The sequence below is a fragment of the Excalfactoria chinensis genome, chromosome 28 (genome assembly GCF_039878825.1).
Source record: "Excalfactoria chinensis isolate bCotChi1 chromosome 28, bCotChi1.hap2, whole genome shotgun sequence".
Taxonomy (NCBI): Eukaryota; Metazoa; Chordata; class Aves; order Galliformes; family Phasianidae; genus Excalfactoria; species Excalfactoria chinensis.
This window is the reverse complement of record NC_092852.1, coordinates 1,241,081-1,261,670: the sequence shown is the minus strand read 5'-3', so window position 1 is coordinate 1,261,670 and position 20,590 is coordinate 1,241,081. Positions and strand designations below refer to the sequence as shown.

The 20,590-nt window shown below is 64.2% G+C and overlaps 5 protein-coding genes across 8 annotated transcripts; 3 read left to right on the top strand and 2 right to left on the bottom strand.

The window, feature by feature from the left end:
• The first annotated feature begins 362 nt into the window (after positions 1 to 362).
• On the top strand, positions 363 to 3,750 carry LOC140263293 (tubulin alpha-1C chain). Of its 2 annotated transcripts, none has more exons than XM_072358128.1 (4): positions 363 to 415; positions 1,301 to 1,523; positions 1,601 to 1,749; positions 2,710 to 3,750. In XM_072358128.1, exons 2-4 carry the CDS (start codon positions 1,403 to 1,405, stop codon positions 3,682 to 3,684), a joined length of 1,245 nt encoding a protein of 414 aa, XP_072214229.1. In that variant the 5' UTR covers positions 363 to 415; positions 1,301 to 1,402; the 3' UTR covers positions 3,685 to 3,750. The 2 variants fall into 2 exon arrangements, with proteins under 2 accessions (XP_072214229.1, XP_072214228.1); XM_072358127.1 differs by lacking the exon at positions 363 to 415 and adding an exon at positions 453 to 502.
• Positions 3,751 to 4,428: 678 nt separating this feature from the next.
• On the top strand, positions 4,429 to 7,335 carry LOC140263206 (transmembrane protein 198-like). The gene is made up of 4 exons (XM_072357981.1): positions 4,429 to 4,549; positions 5,253 to 5,796; positions 6,473 to 6,568; positions 6,635 to 7,335. Exons 1-3 carry the CDS (start codon positions 4,429 to 4,431, stop codon positions 6,537 to 6,539), a joined length of 732 nt encoding a protein of 243 aa, XP_072214082.1. The 3' UTR covers positions 6,540 to 6,568; positions 6,635 to 7,335.
• Positions 7,336 to 7,488: 153 nt separating this feature from the next.
• PYM1 (PYM homolog 1, exon junction complex associated factor) lies at positions 7,489 to 9,713 on the bottom strand. Its single transcript, XM_072357979.1, has 3 exons — positions 9,636 to 9,713; positions 8,836 to 8,929; positions 7,489 to 8,371 (listed from the first exon to the last, which is right to left on the bottom strand). Exons 1-3 carry the CDS (start codon positions 9,664 to 9,666, stop codon positions 7,876 to 7,878), a joined length of 621 nt encoding a protein of 206 aa, XP_072214080.1. The 5' UTR covers positions 9,667 to 9,713; the 3' UTR covers positions 7,489 to 7,875.
• Positions 9,714 to 10,263: 550 nt separating this feature from the next.
• DGKA (diacylglycerol kinase alpha) lies at positions 10,264 to 16,469 on the top strand. 3 transcript variants are annotated; one of them, XM_072358016.1, is made up of 24 exons: positions 10,264 to 10,382; positions 11,210 to 11,287; positions 11,521 to 11,597; positions 11,686 to 11,806; positions 11,903 to 11,983; positions 12,087 to 12,136; positions 12,222 to 12,296; positions 12,380 to 12,499; positions 12,578 to 12,695; positions 13,175 to 13,263; positions 13,533 to 13,652; positions 13,772 to 13,870; positions 13,965 to 14,054; positions 14,158 to 14,231; positions 14,338 to 14,412; positions 14,503 to 14,588; positions 14,678 to 14,767; positions 14,858 to 15,018; positions 15,116 to 15,180; positions 15,272 to 15,362; positions 15,440 to 15,629; positions 15,732 to 15,852; positions 15,936 to 15,996; positions 16,113 to 16,469. In XM_072358016.1, the coding sequence occupies exons 2-24, from the start codon at positions 11,218 to 11,220 to the stop codon at positions 16,209 to 16,211; spliced, it is 2,223 nt and encodes a 740-aa protein (XP_072214117.1). In that variant the 5' UTR covers positions 10,264 to 10,382; positions 11,210 to 11,217; the 3' UTR covers positions 16,212 to 16,469. The 3 variants fall into 3 exon arrangements, with proteins under 3 accessions (XP_072214117.1, XP_072214115.1, XP_072214116.1); XM_072358014.1 differs by having other exon boundaries at positions 11,686 to 11,983; positions 16,113 to 16,461; XM_072358015.1 differs by lacking the exon at positions 10,264 to 10,382 and adding an exon at positions 10,971 to 11,030 and having other exon boundaries at positions 11,686 to 11,983; positions 16,113 to 16,461.
• On the bottom strand, positions 16,467 to 20,324 carry PMEL (premelanosome protein). The gene is made up of 11 exons (XM_072358018.1): positions 20,221 to 20,324; positions 19,514 to 19,648; positions 19,173 to 19,319; positions 18,952 to 19,092; positions 18,684 to 18,845; positions 17,961 to 18,605; positions 17,549 to 17,860; positions 17,382 to 17,475; positions 16,996 to 17,198; positions 16,833 to 16,920; positions 16,467 to 16,739 (listed from the first exon to the last, which is right to left on the bottom strand). Exons 1-11 carry the CDS (start codon positions 20,282 to 20,284, stop codon positions 16,580 to 16,582), a joined length of 2,151 nt encoding a protein of 716 aa, XP_072214119.1. The 5' UTR covers positions 20,285 to 20,324; the 3' UTR covers positions 16,467 to 16,579.
• Positions 20,325 to 20,590: the final 266 nt, after the last annotated feature.

The following is a 20,590-nucleotide window of genomic DNA, read 5'->3' as shown; positions in this document are numbered from 1 at the left end:
GACAGCGGGGAAAGGAGACGGCGCGGCGGTTCCCCGCGGGGATTCCCACGGGAACGGCGACACGAGGACAGCGGGACCCCCCCACAGCCCCCCCCACCCCCCACACCGGGCTCCGGTTCCGCCTGTGCAGGGTCAGAGATGGGGGACACCGGGACCCCTCGCCCGCAGCCCCTCCGCTCCCCTCCTGGGGAAGCCCCGCCCCCTTTGCTCAAACCACGCCCACCGACCGACAGGCCACGCCCCCACATCCCCGCTGGGTGCCGCCCCCTAAGACAGCCCCGCCCACCCGCAGCTGATGTTCGAACGGACCAATCAGCGGCGGGGCGGGGCGGAAAGGGCGGGGCGAAAAGGGGCGGGGTCTGAAGGGGGCGGGGCGTCCGAGTGACGCCCACGCGTGACCCACACGCCCCCTGGGGTATATAAGGGTGGGTTCGGGGGGGGGGACTTTCCTCTATTCCTCTCACCAGTGGCTCCATAACGGGTCGGGCAGTGAGTGGCTATGGTGAGGGGGGGGGGCTGTGGGACCCTCTGCGTGGGGTTGGGGGTTTCCAATGTGGGGGTGCTGCGTGGGGTTGGGGGTCGCTGGAACCACGTGTGTCCTATATATGACATGGGGGGGGTCCCGAGTGGGTCTGGGGGTCCCTGGCTGTGGGGTGGGGGCTGCAGGATGTGGGTGATAAGACTGGGGATAAGGGGGGGGGCAATGGGGGGTAATGGGGGCTGTGTGTGTCCCAGCTGCTGTATGGTAATGGGGGGGGGGGGTCACTCGTGGAACCCCGTGGATGTGAGTCACGAGTGGGGCAGCATCTGTTTTCCAGCCGGATCCTGTGTGAGTTTCTGCCACCGCAATGCTGGCCTTTGGAGTTTGCTCCTGCCCCACCCCAAGCCTTGAACTGGGGCTGTGGGGCTGAAGGGCTGCAATGTGGGGCTAAACCCCATAGGGAAGAGAAGGGCTGAGAGCGCCCCATCCCTGCAGTGATGGGGGGAGCTGGGAGAGCCCCGATCTTGGCTGTGGAGAAGAGGATGCAGCACATGGCAGAGATGCTGGGGCGACGTATCCCCAAGTGTCCCCATCCCATTACAACTGGGAACAACTGCAGGGAAAAACCCCTTCCCAGCCGTGCAGCGATGGATGAGACACAGCAAGAGGGTCAGACAGCCCCAAACTGCAACTGCTGTCCCATAGGAGCGAGAGAACACAGGGCTGCCCATGGGAAGATCCCCACCCTGAGCTCTGCAGTGATGGGGCACAGCAGAGCAGCACCCAACCCCCCCATCCCCTCTTTTTCCCCCCCCCCAGCGTGAGTGCATCTCCATCCACGTGGGCCAAGCGGGCGTGCAGATCGGCAATGCCTGCTGGGAGCTGTACTGCCTGGAGCACGGCATCCAGCCCGACGGGCAGATGCCCAGCGACAAAACCATCGGCGGGGGGGACGACTCCTTCAACACCTTCTTCAGCGAGACGGGGGCTGGCAAGCACGTGCCCCGTGCTGTCTTTGTGGACCTGGAGCCCACCGTGATCGGTGAGTGGGGTGGGGGTGGTTTGGGGGGGCTGTGACGGTGCCCCGTCGGTGCTGACGTTGCTCCCGCTGTCCCCCAGATGAGGTGCGCACGGGGACGTACCGGCAGCTCTTCCACCCCGAGCAGCTGATCACGGGCAAGGAGGATGCAGCCAACAACTACGCGCGGGGGCACTACACCATCGGCAAGGAGATCATCGACCTGGTGCTGGACCGCATCCGCAAGCTGGTGGGTACAGCACCATGGGGCTGCCTGCACCGTTGCAGCCTTTGGGTCCCCCAACCCCATCCAGTAGGGCCGTGAGGCTTCCTGGTGCTGTGGGTGCATTGACCCCCTGTTCGTGCAGTGTGTGGGATGCTGCCCCCCGTGCCTCTGGTGCTGCTGATGTGCTGCTGCAGCCCCCAGAGTTGGCCCCAAATGTGTTGGCTGTGGGTGTGGGATGGGCCTGCAGGGCACAGGGCAGCCCTGATGCTTTGGAAAACCTCCTTTTCCTTCTTTTTGGGTCAAGATTCCCCTTTGATATGAGGTCACCTTGTGTGAGTCCCCACCTATAGGTGAGGGAAGGAGAACGGGGTGGGGATCAGCGGCTCCTTTTCACACCGTCAGCAGCATTGGAGGCAACATTAAGGATGGCAGGTGGGGCTGCCCTGGAGGGGGACAGGACAGGGCGGATGGGTCAGTGCTGTCCCCTCCCCACGCCAGCCCCAGGGCTCTGTCTGTGTCTGGTGCCAATCCGGCTCCTTGTGGCTGAACCTGAGGCTTCTGCGTGGGTTCTGCTGCCGCTGTGGGGCCGGTTGGACCAGTGCTGCTGCCCCATTGCTTTGAACTTTGTTCCCACACCAGCTGTGGTGCTGCTGGCTGTGCTGCGGGCGATGCCAGCGCATCAGGTTGGAGCAGGATGGCTCAGGATGTGCATATCCTGGTGCACAGGTGTGGGGTGAGAGGCCCAATCCATGCACCTCCCCCAAGGCTGCCCAGTGCCCCCATCCCACCCCAAGGGGATCCACACGTCAAGGGGCAGATTGCGATGGCTGGAGGTGCCCCATCACCCTGCCTGGGTGGCTCCTATTCCTGGAGATCCCCCAAGAGAAACACCTTCCGAATGTCCTCAGGAGGCCCCAAAGAGGAAGGAGCGAGTTGTGCTGCAGCCGCCCGGATCCAACACGACCCCTTCTTGTGTCTCTGCAGGCTGACCAGTGCACGGGGCTGCAGGGCTTCCTGGTGTTCCACAGCTTTGGGGGCGGCACCGGCTCCGGCTTCACCTCGCTGCTGATGGAGCGCCTGTCGGTGGACTACGGCAAGAAGTCCAAGCTGGAGTTCTCCATCTACCCGGCCCCGCAGGTGTCCACGGCCGTGGTGGAGCCCTACAACTCCATCCTCACCACCCACACCACGCTGGAGCACTCCGACTGCGCCTTCATGGTGGACAACGAGGCCATCTACGACATCTGCCGCAGGAACCTGGACATCGAGCGCCCGACCTACACCAACCTCAACAGGCTGATAGGGCAGATCGTGTCGTCCATCACGGCCTCGCTGCGCTTCGATGGAGCTCTGAACGTCGACCTGACGGAGTTCCAGACCAACCTGGTGCCCTACCCTCGCATCCACTTCCCCCTGGCCACCTACGCCCCGGTGATCTCTGCTGAGAAGGCCTACCACGAGCAGCTGTCGGTGGCCGAGATCACCAACGCGTGCTTCGAGCCGGCCAACCAGATGGTGAAGTGCGACCCGCGGCACGGCAAGTACATGGCGTGCTGCCTGCTGTACCGCGGGGACGTGGTGCCCAAGGACGTCAACGCCGCCATCGCCACCATCAAGACCAAGCGCACCATCCAGTTTGTGGACTGGTGTCCCACTGGCTTCAAGGTGGGCATCAACTACCAGCCTCCCACCGTGGTGCCCGGGGGGGACCTGGCCAAGGTGCAGCGGGCTGTGTGCATGCTGAGCAACACCACGGCCATCGCCGAGGCGTGGGCGCGCCTGGACCACAAGTTTGACCTGATGTACGCCAAGCGCGCCTTCGTGCACTGGTATGTGGGGGAGGGCATGGAGGAGGGGGAGTTCTCGGAGGCACGGGAGGATATGGCTGCCCTGGAGAAGGATTATGAGGAGGTGGGGGCTGACAGCGTGGACGGGGAGGAGGATGGGGAGGAGTACTGATGGGTTCTCGGTGCCTTTTGTGCTTGCAGCGCTGTCAGGCTCAATAAAGCTGCCATGTTCACAGTTTTCTGGCTCTGGTTTGTTGCTCGTGGGCTGTGCTGGGTCTTATAGGGTCCCCTGCCCGTCCCTGTTGCTCTAAGTCCTCCTGTCGATCTCACGCATGCCCACAAGGGGACGGGGCCGAGGCGCCGTGCTGGTGGTGCAGTGCCGCCTCTCGGCCAGCAGGGGGCAGCACCTCCTGCGAGTCCGGGTGGTGCCGGGGGGTCCGCGGCTCCTTCGGGGCACGTGTGGGGCTCCGGGAGCGGCGGGTGGGGGGTCCTGGGTGCCTGTGGGGGGCTACTGGGGGGGTCCTTTGGGGGGGGCACAGCGGGGGTCCTCTGGGGTGTCCCAGCAGGATGTGTGAGGGGGTCCTAGGTGTCCCAAAGACCCCCCCCCCACATACACACACACTCCGTGGTTCCCCCTCTCTGTGTCCCAGCAATGGTGTGGGCTCTGCAGACGGGCTGGCTCCGGAGCACCCCCCCCCAGCCCCCTCCCCCTCCTCCCCATGTTCTCCGAGCCCCCGGTTCCCCCCCCCCCCGGCCCCTCCCGCCTTCCTCCGATTCCCCGCCCCAGATGTGGCCCCGCCGCCGCCAGATGTGCGAATGGGGAGGGGGGGGGGGGGAGTGGAGCGGGGCTCCCTGTGTTCGCTTTCACCGCCCCCAGCGCAGCTTCCCCACCCCCCCCCCACCTCCCCGGTCCGGGATGGAACCCGGAGCCCCCGCGGAGCTTCGCTGCCGCCTGGAGCCGTGGCCGCACTATGAGCCCGGTCCGTCGGTCCTCTGCGCCCTCGGCTGCGTCCTCGGCCTTCTCTATGGCTGCGTTGGTGAGGGGTGGGGGGGGCACAGAACGGGGGGGGCACCGTCGGGGGGAGGGGGAAGCGGGGGGGGCTGTGGGATATACGTAGCACTGCGGCCACTTTGGGATGTGTCCGTGGGGCACAGCTGGGGTTGGCACTGCGGACACTGTTGGACACACTGGGGACACGATGGGATGTGTCCATAGAGGATGGTATTGGGGACACTATGGATTGGGGACACTATGGGATGTGCTGGGGACACGTCAGTGTGTGCATGGGGTGTGGGCATCGGATGGCACAGGGGGACGTGATGGGGTGTGTTGATGGGGAATGGCTCAGGGGACAGTGTATGTCCATGAGCATGGATAGGGGATGGCACGTGGGGACACAGTGGGGACACAATGGGATGTGTTGATGGGGGATGGCTCTGGGGACACTATGGGACATGTTGGGGACAGGACAGTGTATGTCCATGAGCATGAATAGGGGATGGTACATGGGGACACAATGGGATGTGTTGACAGGGGATGGCACAGGGACATGTTGGGGACAGGTCGGTGTGCATCCATGGGGCATAGACAGGAGATGGCACAGGGGGACACGATGGGATGCTCCCATGGAACACATTTGGCAATGGGGACAGGACAGGATGCATCCATGGGGCACAGCTTGGGGACAGCACTGGGGACACCACAGCACAGCCCCATATTGAGCCCCATATCCCCCACAGGCCATCGTTGCTTCAAGGCCATCATGTTCACCTCGGGGCTGCTCCTGGGTTCCGGCACCATCTTCCTTCTGTGCTACAAGGAGCACGTGTTGGAGACCAGGCTGAGCCTGGAGGTGAGCGCAGGCATCGCGTTGGCCATCGGTGCCCTCTGTGGGTTGGTCACAGCTCTGCTGCGCAGCGTTGGGCTCTTCTCCACGGGGCTGTTGCTGGGGTTGCTGTTGGCTGTGGCCGTGCTGGCAGCTGCTGCACCTCTGGTGTCACCTCTGAGCCCTTGGGTGCTGGTGGGGGTCCTGCTGGGCCCGGCGTTGCTTTGCGCCCTGCTGGCTTTGTGTTGGCCCAAAGCTTTGACCACGTTGGCCACCGCTGTCCTCGGTGCTGCCGCGGTGGTGGTGGGTGTGGATTATTTCGTGGAGGTTTTTGCTTTGGTGCTTCACGTCTCCGAGAGGCTGCGGATGGAGGCGGTGGGGCAGCTCTGCTGGTACAGCTGGGTCGTGTTGGGGGTATGGCCGGCGCTCAGCCTGTTTGGTGTCCTGCTGCAGCAATGGTGAGGGGAGTGGGGTGGGATTGGGGTGGGAGTGGCCATGGGATGGGGTTAGGGATAGCCATGGTGTGGGATGGGCGTAGAGATAGGGATGGGATGGTCATGGGGATGGGATGGGAATGGCCATGGGGATGGGATGGAGATGGGGATGGCCATGGGGATGGATGGGGATGGGAATGGGAATGGGATGGGAATGGCCATGGGGATGGATGGAGATGGGGATGGCCATGAGGATGGATGGGGATGGGAATAGGATGGGAATGGCCATGGGGATGGGATGGAGATGGGGATGGCTACAGGGATGGATGGGAATGGGATGGGAATGGCCATGGGGATGGGATGGGATGGGGATGGGGATGGCCATGGGGATGGAGGCTTGGATGGGTTGAGATGGAAATAGGAATAAGCACGGGGATGGAAGTTGGAATGAGATAGGGTTGGGGATTGAACTGGGATGGGGATGGGAATGGGAACTATTATGGGGTGTGCATGGTGAGCGGGGTGGCAGAAGGGATGGGGAAGGAGACACAGAGGGTGATGGCAATGGGATTGGCCATAGGGACTGAAGAGATGGGCATGGGGAGGGGGGTCGTGGAAGGGGCCGGTGCTGAGCCCCCTCCCTACAGTGATCCTCAGTGGGTGCCAGAAATGACTGCAGCTGCTGTACCTCCATCAGCAGGAAGCCAAATGCCAGCAGAACTGAACCCCCTCCGAGTGCAGCCACCGCCACCAGCCTGCCCCAGTGACACACTGCGTGTGCAACGTCTTGGCCTCAGTGAGTGTGTGCTGGGGGGGCAGTGGGTGCCCCACCACCACTGCTGACACCCCTTCCCACCCCCAGAGCTACATGCAGAGCTTGTGGGACCTGCAGCTGGGGAGTGCAGCCTCCCATGGACCCCACTGGGACCCCCCAATGGCTCCACTGTGTCCTTCACAACCTCAGTGCCTTGAAGCCACCCAAGAGGCCCCTGTGCCCCCCACCTGCTGCGCCTTGGGGTGCTGTTCCTCCCCCCATGCCTGCCCCTTTAAGTAGGCAAACGACAGGGGTTCCTTATAGGGTAAATGGGAGCTCCTGCCCCACAACCATCCCCACACCCGCTGCAACCCCCACTCCCCATCAGCTCCAGAGAGGTTCAGCTTTGCTCCTCCTCCATTGCAACAGAAGACCTCATAGAAAATGAGGCCCCACCATTATTTTTGTAGGGCCTACCCTAATGCTGTGCATGCGCTGCTGGCTCAGGACTTCAGCCATAGTGTTCTGAATGCCTCCAGCTGCCCCCAGCTCCTCACTCTGACCCCCAGACCTCTTAATACCTCCATTCCTGCTTCACTGACCACATGGGCTGCCCATTTCTGCATCCCCCAAGCCACCAGCACCCCCATCTGTGACTCCTGAGCTCCCCAGACCCCCTTTATGCTCCAGTGACAAGCAAGTCCAACAAGCACTGCCCCATATGCTGTCCCTCCCCCATCATGGGAAGCAGGACGGGGGCTGGTGCCAGAGAATGGGGCACAAGAGGGGGCCAACACTCCAACATTGCCTCAAGGGACACAAAGGCAGCTGTGTCCCACGCACATGACCCTGACAGTGACACTGGTGTTGGCACAGCTGCAGCTGAGGGGGTGCTGGGGACTGTGGGAGGATCCCAGCATCATCATCCTTAGCAGGGAAAGGCAGAGCTGAGCTCATGCCATGGGGTCACTACTGCAATTTTATTATTGCATGATTAAAAAGGAAAGGGAGAGGATGACAGGCTGTAACACAGAATGCGAGGGGCTGGGGATGATGTCAAGGAAGAGCTGCTACCCCAACAACCCCAGCCCTGCCCGCCTGCCCGGCTCCAACAAATAAACGTTAAAAAGGAGGAGAGGTATCTGAGAGTTGCTGACTTTCTAACACCGATAGCTGGGAAAAACAAAACAAAAAACAAACCAACCCCCCCCAAACAATAAAACAACTGTTGTGGTAAAAGAAATAACGACACCCCCCCCCCAAAATAAAACCCCAGGAAAAAAAAGGGGCCGGCGTTCAGTCCAGACAGCCTGCGCTGGGGACGCCAACCCCACACAACAGCCCACCCCTCACAAGTCCAGCTCCAGCTCCCGCAGCTCCTCCTCCAAGGCTTTCCTTCGGCCCAGCTTCTCCAGCTGCTCCTTGGTGGGTTGTTTGATCTCCCCGGAGTCGAGCCGTTGCTGCAGCTCCTCCACCTGCCGCAGCTTCTTCCTCAGGTTCTTGATCTTCTTGCTTTTCTCTGAGGCTGCAGCTTCCCCATCAGCAGAGCTCTGGGTGCCGCAGGCCGGCTGCGGTGCGGCCCCCCCTGTGTCCCCGCTGCTGCCCCCCGACAAGGAGACCTTCTCCAGCGATTGGATCAGTCCGTCTGTTTCCTTCTCTCCTTTTTCCTGCTGCTGCTTCCTTTTCTCCTTGCGTTTCAAGTTCCTTTTCGCTGTTTTGGACAGTCCCGTCTCCCCTCCCTCTGCTTTGCTTGGCTGCTTGTTGGGTTGAGTGTTGGGTTCCAGGCTCAGCCCCGGAGGCAGCTCAGGTTTGCTTTTGAAGAACTTGACGTATTTGTTCTCATACCTGCATGGGGAGGAGATGCAGTGACGGCACCGCTGCCCTCCCCCAACACACACACACACACCTCGTGGACCTTCAAACCTCACCACCTCCAGCCTCGCCATCAGCACAGCCCTGACCCAGTGCTCAGCTCTGAGCTCCTCGGGATGTCCTCATGGCCGTGGCTCAGCCCAGCCCTGTGCGGGGAGGAGGAGCCGGATAAGAACCATCAGGACTCAGCTTATGGGCTAAAGGGGGGTCAGTAGTGCTCAGGCACCTGGAAAGAGACTGAGACCTCAAGACACGACCCGGGTTGGATACGCTGTGGGTTCCCAGCCTTGTCACGCTCCCCACAACCCCAAAGGAACGCAGGTAACAGCACACAAAGTGCCCACAGTTTGGGATCCTGGGCAAACCAACACCATCACCCTGTCCCTGCTGTCAGCAATGGGGGCTCCAACCCAGGATCTGCTGCCAGCCCCACTTACACCGGCACCTCCTCCTGTGGCACGTAGCCCTCCTTCACACGCCGCTGCTTCCTCCAGGTGCCGTCAGGGCGCTGCGTAGAGGCGATGTACTTCCCTAATGGGGGGGGAAAGCAACGTTGGATGGGGGGGAGGGCAAGGGGATGCCCCTCCCCCAGGACTCTGCTGAGGGCTGCCCGGCACCTGGTACCCTTCTATGGGGTAGAAAAGGGACCAGCCCTGCTGGGATATGATGGGCCTGCCCTGTATGAAACATAGGAGTGGGAGATGTGACCCCACAGAGAGCGTGAGGAGGGTTGATCCAACCCCATAGAGAGTGTGTGTGGGGAGAGATCTCACCCAGTAAAGAGTGAAGAGTGGAGATCTGACCCCATAGGAAACGCAGGAAGCAGATCTGACCTTATAGGAAATATAGGAAGGAGATCTGACCCCATAGGAAGCAAAGGAAGCAGATCTGACCCCATAGGAAATATAGGAAGGAGATCTGACCCCATAGGAAATATAGGAAGCAGATCTGACCCCATATTAAACATAGGAAGGAGATCTGACCCCATATGAAACACAGGGAGGCGGATCCGACCCCTCAGTGAACAGAGCGGGGAGATCCGACCCCTCAGAGCCGGTTCTGCGGCACAGGCCCGGAGGGAAAAAGCAGAACGGAACCGAGCTCACAGAACGGAGGGCCGGAGCGCACCCCACAGAGCGCAGCCGCCCACACCGCGCCCGGTACATCCCCGCCCCGCAGCGCCGGAGCCGCCCGTCCCCGTCCCGCAGCGGCGGGGCCCGCACCGCGGCGCGCTCACCGGTCTCATCAGTCACATAGGGAGTCGCCATCTTGCGAGAGCGATACACTTCCGGCTTCCACGCCCCGCCCCCGGAAGTGGCGGCGAGGAATCCTGACAGGGGATTGGGGGGATTCGCGGGCGGTGGCGGCCATTTTGTTTTTAAAGGCGCCGCGCTCCGTTTTTTGGGGGGAGGTGGGGTTCGCTGGGTGCGGGGCTGTTGCGGTGCTGCCGTGTTAGAACGTGCCCGTGAGGCGGGACCGGGACGACCGGAGGATAACCAGCCTCAAGCGGGCCTTCGGGGCCGGTCCTGCCCCACCTTGATATCACGTCGGGGAACAGGGAGGGGTCGGGGCTCCCCGCACCGCAGAACCGTGCGGTTCACGGGGGGGTGGGGGGTCCAACTGCTCTTCCTTCCACCCCCGCACCCCCACGGGGCTGTCGGGATGCGGCCCGGCCCAACTCTGCAACTACCGCGGGGGTTTCCACGTGTGCCCCCTCCCCCCCTGCCCGTCCCCCCCCCTCCGGTCCCAGCCCCCCTGCTGGCCCCTCATCCGCTTCCAGGTACAACGGAAACGGCCCCGTGAACGCGGGGCAGCTGCGAGCCCGGAGGGGGGAGCGGACCCCGCCCCGGTGCTGTGCCCCCCCCCCCCCGCTGCACGTGCTCCCGGTGCCGCCCCGAGCCATGATGTCAGAGGGGTTGGGCCGCGGCGGCAGCGCGTGGGCACCGGGCCGGACCGAGCGGCGGCACCGAGCAGAGCCCCGCAGGTACCGGCGGGCACCGGAGGGGGGGGCGGGACGGCACCGGACGGGAGGGGCGGGGCCAAGCGAGACGGGCGCTACCGGGATGAGCTGCTCCGGGATGGGCTGCGTCAGAAGGAACCGAGCCGGACCGAACTTGAAGCGGGCAGCGCGGGGTTCGGTCCGACCGGAGCGCATCGGGTTGAGCTGAACCGACGGCACCGCGCGGGAAGGAAGCGGCGCCAGCGGGGCACGGCCCCGGCTCGCACCGTGGGGCGTTGGTTCGGTGCCGCCGCCCGGTCCTCGGGGTCCCGGTGGGGCCGACAGAACGCTACGGTTCCGTTCGCCCAGCGCGGGGCTCCAAACGCAGCCCCGGTTGGGTTTGAAGGGGACGGGGTGGTGCTGGGATCACCCGTGGGTGCTGCGGGAAGCCATAGGGCCGCGCAGACGTTGTTCTCTTCCCCTTTGGGTCACGTTTGGGCTCCCGAGAGAGCGCGTGTGTGGCAGCAGGGCGGCTCCGTTCCCCCCCCCACCAACCCCCTCCCGGTGCCGCTCCCGGGCCGCGCTCAGCATCTGCCGCCCGGTGCCACGCAGGAGGGAGCAAAGCTCAGCCCTCGCCCTCATAGACGGGCACTGCCGCATCGCGGGGCCGGGAGGGAACCGCATCCCCGCGGGGTGAGTGGGTGGGAGCCGGATGCGTGGCAGCAGGATGCGAGCAGCCCCGGGCGGGGGCCGACCTGTGCCTGTGCGAGCGTGCTGCCACGGGGGGGTGGGGAGGGAGGTGGGGCTGTGCGGGGCGGGGAGATGGCAGGGGAGACCCCCGCCGTGCCCCCATCGCCGCCCTCCGCCCGCAGGCAGCGCTATGGAGGAGAGCTTGGAGTGGGGCACGCTCAGCCCCGAGGAGTTTGCCCAGCTGCAGAAGTACCTGGACTGTGAGTTGGATGGAGGGGGGAGGATGCAGCTCGTGTGTGTGTGTTGGTGCACGGGTGTGGCTGCACTTTGGGTGTGTGTTTGCGGCGGTGGTTTTGCATGCACACGGTGATGCATGCCTGTTGGGTGTGCCTTGCACGCACGTGTGTGCATGCAGGCATGGTGTGCATGGTGCACGCCCTTTGCTTGTGTGTGTGCACCTCCGGAGCGTCCTTGCACGCTCCTGTGCCAACAGACAGCAGCAGGAAGGTGCAGGATGTGCTGCAGGAGTTCTATGGCGACGGGGCTCTGTCCCAGCACCTGCAGGGAGAGGTGAGTGTCAATCCCCCCCCCCTTCCCCTACCCCCCCTGTTGCCCCCCCCACAACCGCCAGCCCCTTTTCTGCCCCCCCACCCCCCAGTGTGTGGACTTTGAGGGCTTCAAGCTGTTCCTGAGGAGCTACTTGGAGACAGCCGACGTCCCAGACACGTTGTGCCATCACCTCTTCAGGTCCTTCCAGAGCACAGGGCAGACGGGTGCAGGTGAGGACATGGGGGGGGGGGGGGGCTGGGAAACCAGGTGGGGGTGGGTCAGGATGTGGGGGAGGGAGCGTGGGCTCAACCTTGTCCATCCCACAGATGCTGACCTTGTCTGTGTTAATGATGTCTCCTGTTACTTCTCCCTGCTGGAGGGTGGGCGCCCCGAGGACAAGCTGGAGTGTGAGTGGGGGTCCTGTGGCACAAGGGAGGATGGGAGAGGAAGGGGGGGGGGGCACCCCCGATCTGACTCTGCTGTGCTCCCTCCTCCCCCTCCTGCCTCCAGTCACATTTAAGCTGTACGACAAGGATGGGAACGGGCTTCTGGACAGCTCGGTGAGGGGACAGGGCTGGGGGGGGGGCATCAGGGACCCCCATCATCACCCCTCCCCTCATCATCCTCGCCACCGCCGTGCTGCAGGAGGTGGAGCGGATCATTACCCAGATGATGAGGGTGGCCCAATACCTGGACTGGGACGTCACGGAGCTGAAGCCAGTGAGTTGCCCTGCATCCCTCCCCCCTCCCCCCAACGTGTCCTTCCCCCCCCCCCAGACCCTCTGAGCCCCACATCCCCCCAGATCCTGCAGGAGATGATGAGGGAGATTGACTATGACGGCAGTGGTACGGTATCGTTGGCGGAGTGGCTGCGTGGTGGAGTAACCAACATCCCCCTGCTGGTGCTGCTGGGCCTGGAGGTGGTGAGTGCAGGGGGGGGTGAGCCATGCCGGGACCCCCATAAGGGCTGTCCGGACCGCCCCCCCCCTCCCCTATTTTAGCATATGAAAGACGATGGGCAGCACATGTGGCATCTGAAGCACTTCAACCGTCCTGCTTACTGCAATGTGTGCGAGACCCTGCTGGTCGGGCTGAGGAAACAGGGGCTGTGCTGCACCTGTGAGTGGGGCAGGGATGGGATGGGATGGGATGGGATGGGATGGGATGGGATGGGATGGGATGGGATGAAGAAGCAGCGGGGACAGGGATGGGATGGGGAGGAGGATGGCGATGGGGGTGGAGGTGGTTGTGAGACTGGAAGAGGGCTGGGGATGAGGATATGGGTGGGCACAGGGGTGAGGAGGGGATGGGGACAGCAAGATGGAGACTGGGACAGCTGTGAAGTGAGGACAGGGCAGGGAAAGGGACAAGAATGGGGTGGTGTCCCTCCCATGGATGGGAAAACGATGGGGGTGGGGATGGGGGCAAGGGGGGATGCGATGGGGATGCAGTGGGGGGGGGTCCACCTGAGAGCTTGCAGGCTGCCATTGGTGCCCAGGGAGGAGGGTGGGGGGGGGGCGTGCTGTGATTGGCTGGAGGGTTGTTTGGGGGTGGGAGCAAGGTTTAACCCCCGCCCCCCTGACGGCGGTGCCCCGCAGTCTGCAAGTTCACCGTCCACGAGCGCTGCGCCCGCAAAGCCCCCCCCAACTGCATCAGCACCTACGCCAAGTCCCGCAAGGAGGCCGGCGTGAGTGGCTGTCTGTCTGTCCTTCCGTCCGTCCGTCCGCCTGCCCATCCTTGGCTCCGTTCGCCGCTCCGTTTGTCCGTGGCTCCATCTGTGACCCGTCCGTCCGCCCATCTCTTTGCCCGCCCACCCCTTTGCCCGCCCATCTGTCCGTTTGTCCGTCCATCTCCTTTTGTCAAGCTGTGCAGCTCTGCCCACCCGGCCCTGCCTATTTCTCCCCCTGTCTGTCCGTCCGTCTGTCCCACCGCCTCTCGCTGTGGCTGCCCACTCAGGTCCAAGCCCACATCTGGGTGAAGGGCGGCTGCGATGCCAGCAAGTGTGGCAAATGCCAGAAGAAAATCAAGAGCTTCCAAAGCCTGACGGGGCTGCACTGCGTCTGGTGTCACCTCAAGGTGGGGGTGGGCAGAGGGGGATGGGCCCCCCCGTGATGCTGGTTGGTGTCACAGGGGGGTCCCCATCTCCTCCAAGGGATGGGATGTAATCTTTGCCCCCCCCACCCCCCCTCCCCCAGATCCATGAGGATTGCCTGCCCGCTGTGCCCCCTACTTGTGACTGTGGGCTGCTGAGGGATCACATCCTGCCCCCTTCTGCCATCTATCCCGTGGTGCTGGTGAGCTCTGGGTTAATGAGGGTGGGATTTAGGGGGAACGAGGGCTGTCCTTGTTTGGGGACGTGGGTGTCACCTCCCTGCTTTGGGGATACAGGAGCGGCAGAACAGCCAAAAAGATGAGAGTGGGACACCGGGTGAGGAGGGTCCTCAGGTCTTCACCACCCCTGAGGGACAGGCGCTGCGGGTGAGACACATTCCCCTATTATCCCCTTGTTATCCCCATCCCCCCACTCCTATCTGTGTCCCCCCCCATACCTGGCACCCACCCCTCCCCCCCATACCTGCAGGTCAGCCCTGTGCCCGACACCCACCCTCTCCTCGTCTTCGTCAACCCCAAGAGCGGAGGGAAGCAGGGAAAGAGGTGAGGAGGGGCTGGGTGGGCGCTGGGCACACCCTGAGATCTCCTTCTACACACAGATTTAGGGGGGGTCAGACCTCCCCCCCCCAGCCCAGCTTTCCTTCTGCAGGGTGCTCCGGAAGTTCCAGTACCTGCTGAACCCCCGGCAGGTCTACAACCTGCAGCAAGGAGGACCCAACCCAGGGTAAAGGGGGGGATGGGGGACGATGTGGTAAATGCTGGCAGGGGGGGCAATCAGCCCTGACCTCCCCCCTCCATTTCTTCCCTTCTCCAGGCTCAATTTCTTTCGGGACGTGCCAGATTTCCGCATCCTGGTGTGCGGAGGGGACGGCACCGTGGGATGGATCCTGGATGCCATCGGTGGGTCTGCACCCCCCTCCTCACTCTCCCCTTCATGGATATATTGGCCAAATCCTTCCCCCTCCACCTCACTGCACTTCTCCCTGCAGACAAAGCCAACCTGCCCCGACGACCACCTGTGGCTGTTCTGCCTCTGGGCACCGGCAATGACCTTGCACGGTGCCTGCGCTGGGGTGGAGGTGAGTAGTGGGGTGTGAGGTGGGCAGCTCAATACCTTCCCCCCCTACCCCTCCCTGGCCTCCCCCCTGCTCTCATGTCTCCCCCAACAGGCTACGATGGGGAGAACCTGGTGAAGATCCTGAAGGACATGGAGGGAAGCAGCGTGGTTCAAATGGACCGTTGGCACCTGCGGGTGCTGCCCACCTGCCCCACCGAGGAGGGTGACCCCGTGCCTTATGAGATCATCAACAACTACTTCTCCATCGGGGTGGTGTGTGGGGTTGGGGGCTGCTTGGGGGGTTGAAAGGGGGTCTCAGCATGGCCAGGTTTCACCCCTCCATACTGTGTGCCCGTCTCCCCCCCCATAGGATGCTTCCATTGCTCATCGCTTCCACGTCATGCGGGAGAAGTACCCTGAGAAGTTTAACAGCAGGTGGGTGCTGTCCCCATATTGCATCCCTGTGACCCCCCCCACACGTGTCCCCACATCTCCACTATGCTATGCCCCCCCCACACACACAAAGGATGAAGAACAAGCTCTGGTACCTGGAGTTCGCCACCTCCGAGACCCTCTTTGCCACCTGCAAGAAGCTCAAGGAGTTCCTGAGCATTGAGGTGCCCCTCAGCCCTGTGACCCCCCCCACCCTGCGCCCCCCCGACTCCCTACCCTGACTGTACCCCCCCCTCCCCAGTGCTGCGGGACCCCATTGGAGCTGCGGGGTGCGCTGTCGGGGGTGGCCGTGCTCAACATCCCCAGCATGCACGGAGGTTCCAACCTGTGGGGTGAGACCAAGCGCCCCCTGGGGGAGGCGAGACGGCCGCCCGGTGCCGCGCAGCCCCCGGCCATCACCGACCCCGAAACGCTCAAGACCTGCGTGCAGGGTGAGTGGGGTGGGAGGTTGGAACCAACCGCCCCCTTTGAGGCTGGCACCGTCCTGACCACCCCCCATTCCCCCCTTACTCCAACCCCTTCCTCCCCTTTAGACCTGAGCGATCAGCGGTTGGAGGTGGTGGGGCTGGAGGGAGTGTTGGAGATGGGGCAGATCTACACCGGGCTGAAGAGTGCGGGCACGAGGCTGGCCAAGTGCTCTGAGATCACCCTGAGGTGAGCCCTGGGGTTGGGGGTTGCATGTGCCCCCCTCCCCAAGGAGCTTTGGGTGAACCGTGGGGGGGTGGCTGTTGTTGCAGGACGCTGAAAGCCCTCCCCATGCAGATTGATGGAGAGCCCTGGATGCAGCCACCCTGCACTGTACGTATCCCCATCCCGGCATGGGGGGGAAGATTGTTAGCTCCCCTGGATCCCCCTAGTGGTGCTGTGCCCTCCCCATGTTGCCTCCCCCCCCCCACCCTCAACTTCTATTCCAGATCAAGATCACCCACAAGAACCAGGCGCCCATGCTGATGGCCCCCCCACCCCGCTCCTCCAGCTTCTTTGGCCTCAAGAAGGGCTCTGTGGAGAGCTAAGAGGATCCAGACCCCCCCCCCTTCACAACCCCCTCCTGTCCTTCCCATCCTCCCCTGTGCACCCAGGGGTGGGTCCCCCCCATAGGGGCAGTGGGAGGAAGGGCTGGAGTCCCCACCCTGCTAGGCCCCCTTCCCCACCCCTGTGCCCTATTTATTACCCCCAACCCCCGCGTTTCAAGTGCCTCTTGTAATAATAAAGCTGGCGGCTGGGCCCCCCCATTCCATGCCCCCCTTCCCCCACGCAAACAGATGGAGCACATCTGAGCTGAGTCTTTATTAGCAGCCAGTACACACATCCCCCCGGTTCCTGGGGGCTCGGGCCAGGTGGGGGGGGCCACGGTACCGGGGGGTGGGATGCAGACCCCCCCCTAGACAGCGTTGGCACGCAGAAGGGGGCTGCTTTCTCCACTGGGGGCCCCCCCAAAAGCCTGACGCAGCAACAGCCGCAGGGCAGCACCAGGGGGCAGCCAGCTGTGGGGCCGGGAGGCCGGGGGGGCAGTGGGCAGCAGTGGGCTGTACTTCATACGGCTGCAAGCAGAGTGAGAAGGGGGGGAGTGCTGCGTTCTCCCCATGCCCCCCCCCCCTCATCCCCAATGTCCCTGTCCCCCCCCACCCACTCACCGGTAGGTGTAGGCAGCAGTGCCCAGCGCGGCGACGATGAGCAGCAGCCCCACTGTGAGCGTGGTGCCGCCGGCAGCTGGGGATGCTCCTGGGGGGGGGGAAGGAACAGCTCAGCATCCCCACGCCTCCTCCCCATCCCCCCCACCCCACCCCCCTCTCCCACCTCCGACAGCCACACGGGTGCTGGCCACAGCCAAGCCGTTGCCGTTGGCCAACGAGACGTTGAGGCAATAGAGACCGGACTGGTTGAAGTCCTGACGCAGCACCAGCTGGCAGCCCGGCGCCGGTGCAACGGCTGAGCACGTCTGCATCTGCGCTGTGCGGCACTCAGCGTCTGCCACCACGGTGCAAACCTCCTCGGGAAGGCTGGGGGGGGGGGGCGTCAGTGCGCTCCCAGGACCCCCCCCCCCCATCCATCCATCCCCCATTGCCTTCCCCAGCTCCACACCGCAGTTCCTATCTTCCCACGTCCCATCCCAGCTGTCCCTAACCCCGGGCACAGTCCCCATCTGCTCCCATCTCTGGTGCACGAAGCCCAGCACTCCTCACCTCCCCTCACATGTCACCGTCAGCTCCACGCTGTTCCCATTGCCCTCAGGCGCTGCAGGCACCACCTGCACGATGGCCACGTTCTCGATGCCCTCTGTGAGGGGATGGGCTGTCAGATGAAGGCTGGACCCCCTCTGGACCCCCCCACAACCAGCCCCAGTGCTCACGGACAACGTTGAGCTCAGTGGAGAAGGAGCCATAGCGGTACAGAACGCAGCCGGTGGGCTCAGCCTCGGGTGCCTGGCGCTTCACCAGCAGCAGTGGCTCTGCTGTGGCTCCAGCTGTGGGATCTGCCATGGATTCAGCTGTGGGATCTGCCATGGCTCCAGCTGTGGGATCTGCCATGGCTCCAGCTGTGGCTCCAGCTGCATCCCCCTCCATGGCTCCAGCTGTGTCCACAGCCACGTCCGCAGCAGTGGCTCCAGGGGTGGCTGTGGCCACATCCCCTGCTGTCCCCATGTCCCCTGCTGTCCCCGCACCTACAGCAGGGAATAGGTAGGGAGGGACCCAACCATTCGCTTGCAAGACCCCCCCAAGGCTAAAGCCCATCCCCCTTTGCCCTGTGGGAACAACACCCACCTGCTGCCACGCTTCCCTCCACTGCTGTGGGGTCCACAGTGCCTGCAGCATCCCCACCTGAGGACACTGAGGTGGGGGACTGGGGGTCTGCAGTGGGGTCTGTACCGGCTGCTGCACCGGCCACTGCGGTGCTGAGCACCGGGTCGGGGATGGGCTCAGTAGCAGTGCTGTCTGTGGGCACAGCCACTGAGACCCCCGTGGGTTCTGCTGGTGCTCCAGAGGCTCCGGGTGCTGCAGTGGTTCCGGGTGCTGCAGCAGTGCTGGATCCCATGGGAGTGCCAGATCCAGTGGGCCCCACAGGCTGCGTAGCTGTGGGTCCCAAGGAAGGCACCGACCCGGTGGTGGGATCCACAACAGGGGCTGCAGAGGTGCCGCAGGAGCTGAGCGGGATGGCTGCCTGCAGCACCAGGCGGGCAGCAAAGGAACCAGCCTGTAGGTAGGTGTGGGTGACGGTGGGGTTGCGAGAGATGAGCATCCCGCTCTGGTCCCCAAAGTCCCACGAATAGGAGATGTCAGCATCACGCAGGTAATGACTGGGGTCGTGCAGCCTCACATTGAAGGCCACGGGGTGGTTGAGTACGAAGCGCCCGCCGTCCCCCGCTGCCACCTCCAGCTGCGTCACATCCACCGCAATGGGCACCTGGTCTGGGGGGGGGGGACAAAGGGACATCAGTATGGGGACGATGCAACCTCTGCCAGCCCGCCCACCCCACCGCTGCCTACCTGTGATGCTGAACTGCGTGCTGGCGTGGCCGATGGGGATGAACTTCTGACGGCCACGGTAGTGATAAACCACCACCTCCATGGTGTAGGAGCCCAGGGCCACCCCGTCTGTCCCCACCGTCAGCTGCGAGGCCGCCCCATCCACCACCTGCCAGTAACGCCCTGCGGGGACACCGCACTCAGGCACGGGGACACCCCAGCAGTGCTGGGTGTGCAGCACGGAGCCATCCTCAGCACGGAGCCGTCCTCAGCACGGAGCCGTCCTCACCCCACGTCCACCAGACATAGACGAATCTGCCTCGTCTGCCCCAGGCGCTGCGGGGGAAGGGCTGCCCGTCGGGGAAGACGCCATCCGAACCCTCAGCCAGCTGCTCCGGGAACACCGGCTCCCCCTGCACCATGCGGGTGCCTGAAGGGAGGAGCACAGCATGAGCCAGGCCTTGCTGAGCCTCCAGCTGCGCCTCCAGCCGAACCCCCGGCCGAGCCCACCGTTAACGGTGCAGTTCTGGCTCCAGACCACGCGGCCGTCGGGCAGCGCCCTCTGCGTGCTGGGGAAGCGCAGCGCGATGGAGAAGGTGGCCTTGGCACCGGCCATGGTGGGAGCGTCGTTGCTGATGTCGAAGGTGACGTCGCCTCCTGCCAGGCACGGGGACAGCGGCTCAGGGAGCAGCTCCGCAGCCGTCTGTCCCCATGTCCGTGTGTCCCCATGTCCGTGTGTCCCCACGTCCGTCTGTCCCCACGTCCGTCTGTCCCCACGTCCGTCTGTCCCCACGTCCGTCTGTCCCCACGTCCGTCTGTCCCCACGTCCGTCTGTCCCCGTGCTCTCCCACCTCGCCAGCAGTCGCTCTGCTGCGCTGTCCCCTCCTTCCACGGGCGGTACCGAGTCGCATCCCAGCTCCGGAACGGCGTCGGGCGGCCACCCCACACCGGGCCCTGAAAGCCACCGCGGTTCCGACCGCCGCCTCCTGTTGGAAAAGGGACGGGGATGCGACGGTACCGAGCTGGGACCCCCTGCGCAGCCCCAGAGCCACGTGATGGGCTCAGGCTGCGGCGTGGGGCAAAGCCCATCACATGGCGCTGCCCAAAGCTGTTTCATGTGATGCTCAGCTGAGCTGCAGCGCGGGGCTGGATGGGCTGAGCGCTCCCCCCGTGTCCCTTCTCCGCCCCACTGGCTGCAGCACGTTGCCCCCATGGGGTCCCCACGGCACCGCCTGTGCGCAGAGCAATGGGGGTCCCCGTGGGGTCCCTATGTGCATAAAGCAATGGAGATGCTGCTCCCTCCCTTTACTGCGGACTCCCCATGCAAAGGGACGGGCTGAACCCGGTGCTGGGGGGACCCCACACCCACCGCAGAGCCCACCCTGGGGCCAATTCTGCTCCAGGAGGCCCAATGCCACCAACTACCCCCAACCCGTTCCCATTTGGGGTCCCACAGGGAACCCATGGCCGCCCCACAGAGCCCAAGGGCAGCTCACAACCAGGACCACCCCTCACGCACCCCAGGGACCAGAAGATTCCCCCATGTAGCCCCACTTACGCTGCTGTGCCGTGGCCAGGGCCAGCAATGCCGCCAGCAGCACCATGGCCCCGTGTAACCGCATCTTCCCTGGGCTCCGGCTCCGGGAGAGGCAAAGGCAGCGGCTGCGGGGGGGATAAGAAGGGACCCTCTTTACATAGCCCCACCCCGCGGGACGGCCCCGGGGAGGGCCTGCGGGTGGGCACGTGCGTGCACGTGTGGGCATGTGTGCGCGCACATGGGTACGGTCACACGGCTCAGCTCGGAGTCAGTGGGTTGGGGGGGTGTGAGACCCCCGGGAGGGGCTCAGCACAGCATTGCCCCCCCCACCCCCAGCACAGCAATGCCTGGGTGCCGCAGGGAGCTGGGTTATGGGTATGACCCTGGAAGC

What these genes read in the sequence shown, in the direction of transcription:
- LOC140263293 (XM_072358127.1), top strand. An exon ending in CCTGGAGCCCACCGTGATCG is followed by an intron (nt 1,524 to 1,600) that starts GTGAGTGGGGTG and finishes GCTGTCCCCCAG; the next exon opens with ATGAGGTGCGCACGGGGACG. An exon ending in TGGACCGCATCCGCAAGCTG is followed by an intron (nt 1,750 to 2,709) that starts GTGGGTACAGCA and finishes GTGTCTCTGCAG; the next exon opens with GCTGACCAGTGCACGGGGCT.
- LOC140263206 (XM_072357981.1), top strand. Translation starts at nt 4,429, where the DNA reads ATGGAACCCGGAGCCCCCGCGGAGCTTCGCTGCCGCCTGGAGCCGTGG. An exon ending in CCTTCTCTATGGCTGCGTTG is followed by an intron (nt 4,550 to 5,252) that starts GTGAGGGGTGGG and finishes TATCCCCCACAG; the next exon opens with GCCATCGTTGCTTCAAGGCC. An exon ending in GGTGTCCTGCTGCAGCAATG is followed by an intron (nt 5,797 to 6,472) that starts GTGAGGGGAGTG and finishes CTCCATCAGCAG; the next exon opens with GAAGCCAAATGCCAGCAGAA.
- PYM1 (XM_072357979.1), bottom strand. Translation starts at nt 9,666, where the DNA reads ATGGCGACTCCCTATGTGACTGATGAGACCG. An exon ending in CTATGTGACTGATGAGACCG is followed by an intron (nt 8,930 to 9,635) that starts GTGAGCGCGCCG and finishes CCCCCCCATTAG; the next exon opens with GGAAGTACATCGCCTCTACG. An exon ending in CCACAGGAGGAGGTGCCGGT is followed by an intron (nt 8,372 to 8,835) that starts GTAAGTGGGGCT and finishes CTCCCCATGCAG; the next exon opens with GTATGAGAACAAATACGTCA.
- DGKA (XM_072358014.1), top strand. Translation starts at nt 11,218, where the DNA reads ATGGAGGAGAGCTTGGAGTGGGGCACGCTCAGCCCCGAGGAGTTTGCC. An exon ending in CAAGGAGGACCCAACCCAGG is followed by an intron (nt 14,413 to 14,502) that starts GTAAAGGGGGGG and finishes TCCCTTCTCCAG; the next exon opens with GCTCAATTTCTTTCGGGACG. An exon ending in AGGAGTTCCTGAGCATTGAG is followed by an intron (nt 15,363 to 15,439) that starts GTGCCCCTCAGC and finishes CCCCCTCCCCAG; the next exon opens with TGCTGCGGGACCCCATTGGA.
- PMEL (XM_072358018.1), bottom strand. Translation starts at nt 20,284, where the DNA reads ATGCGGTTACACGGGGCCATGGTGCTGCTGGCGGCATTGCTGGCCCTG. An exon ending in ACGGTGACATGTGAGGGGAG is followed by an intron (nt 17,199 to 17,381) that starts GTGAGGAGTGCT and finishes CCCCCCCCCCAG; the next exon opens with CCTTCCCGAGGAGGTTTGCA. An exon ending in CACCCGTGTGGCTGTCGGAG is followed by an intron (nt 16,921 to 16,995) that starts GTGGGAGAGGGG and finishes CCCCCCCCCCAG; the next exon opens with GAGCATCCCCAGCTGCCGGC.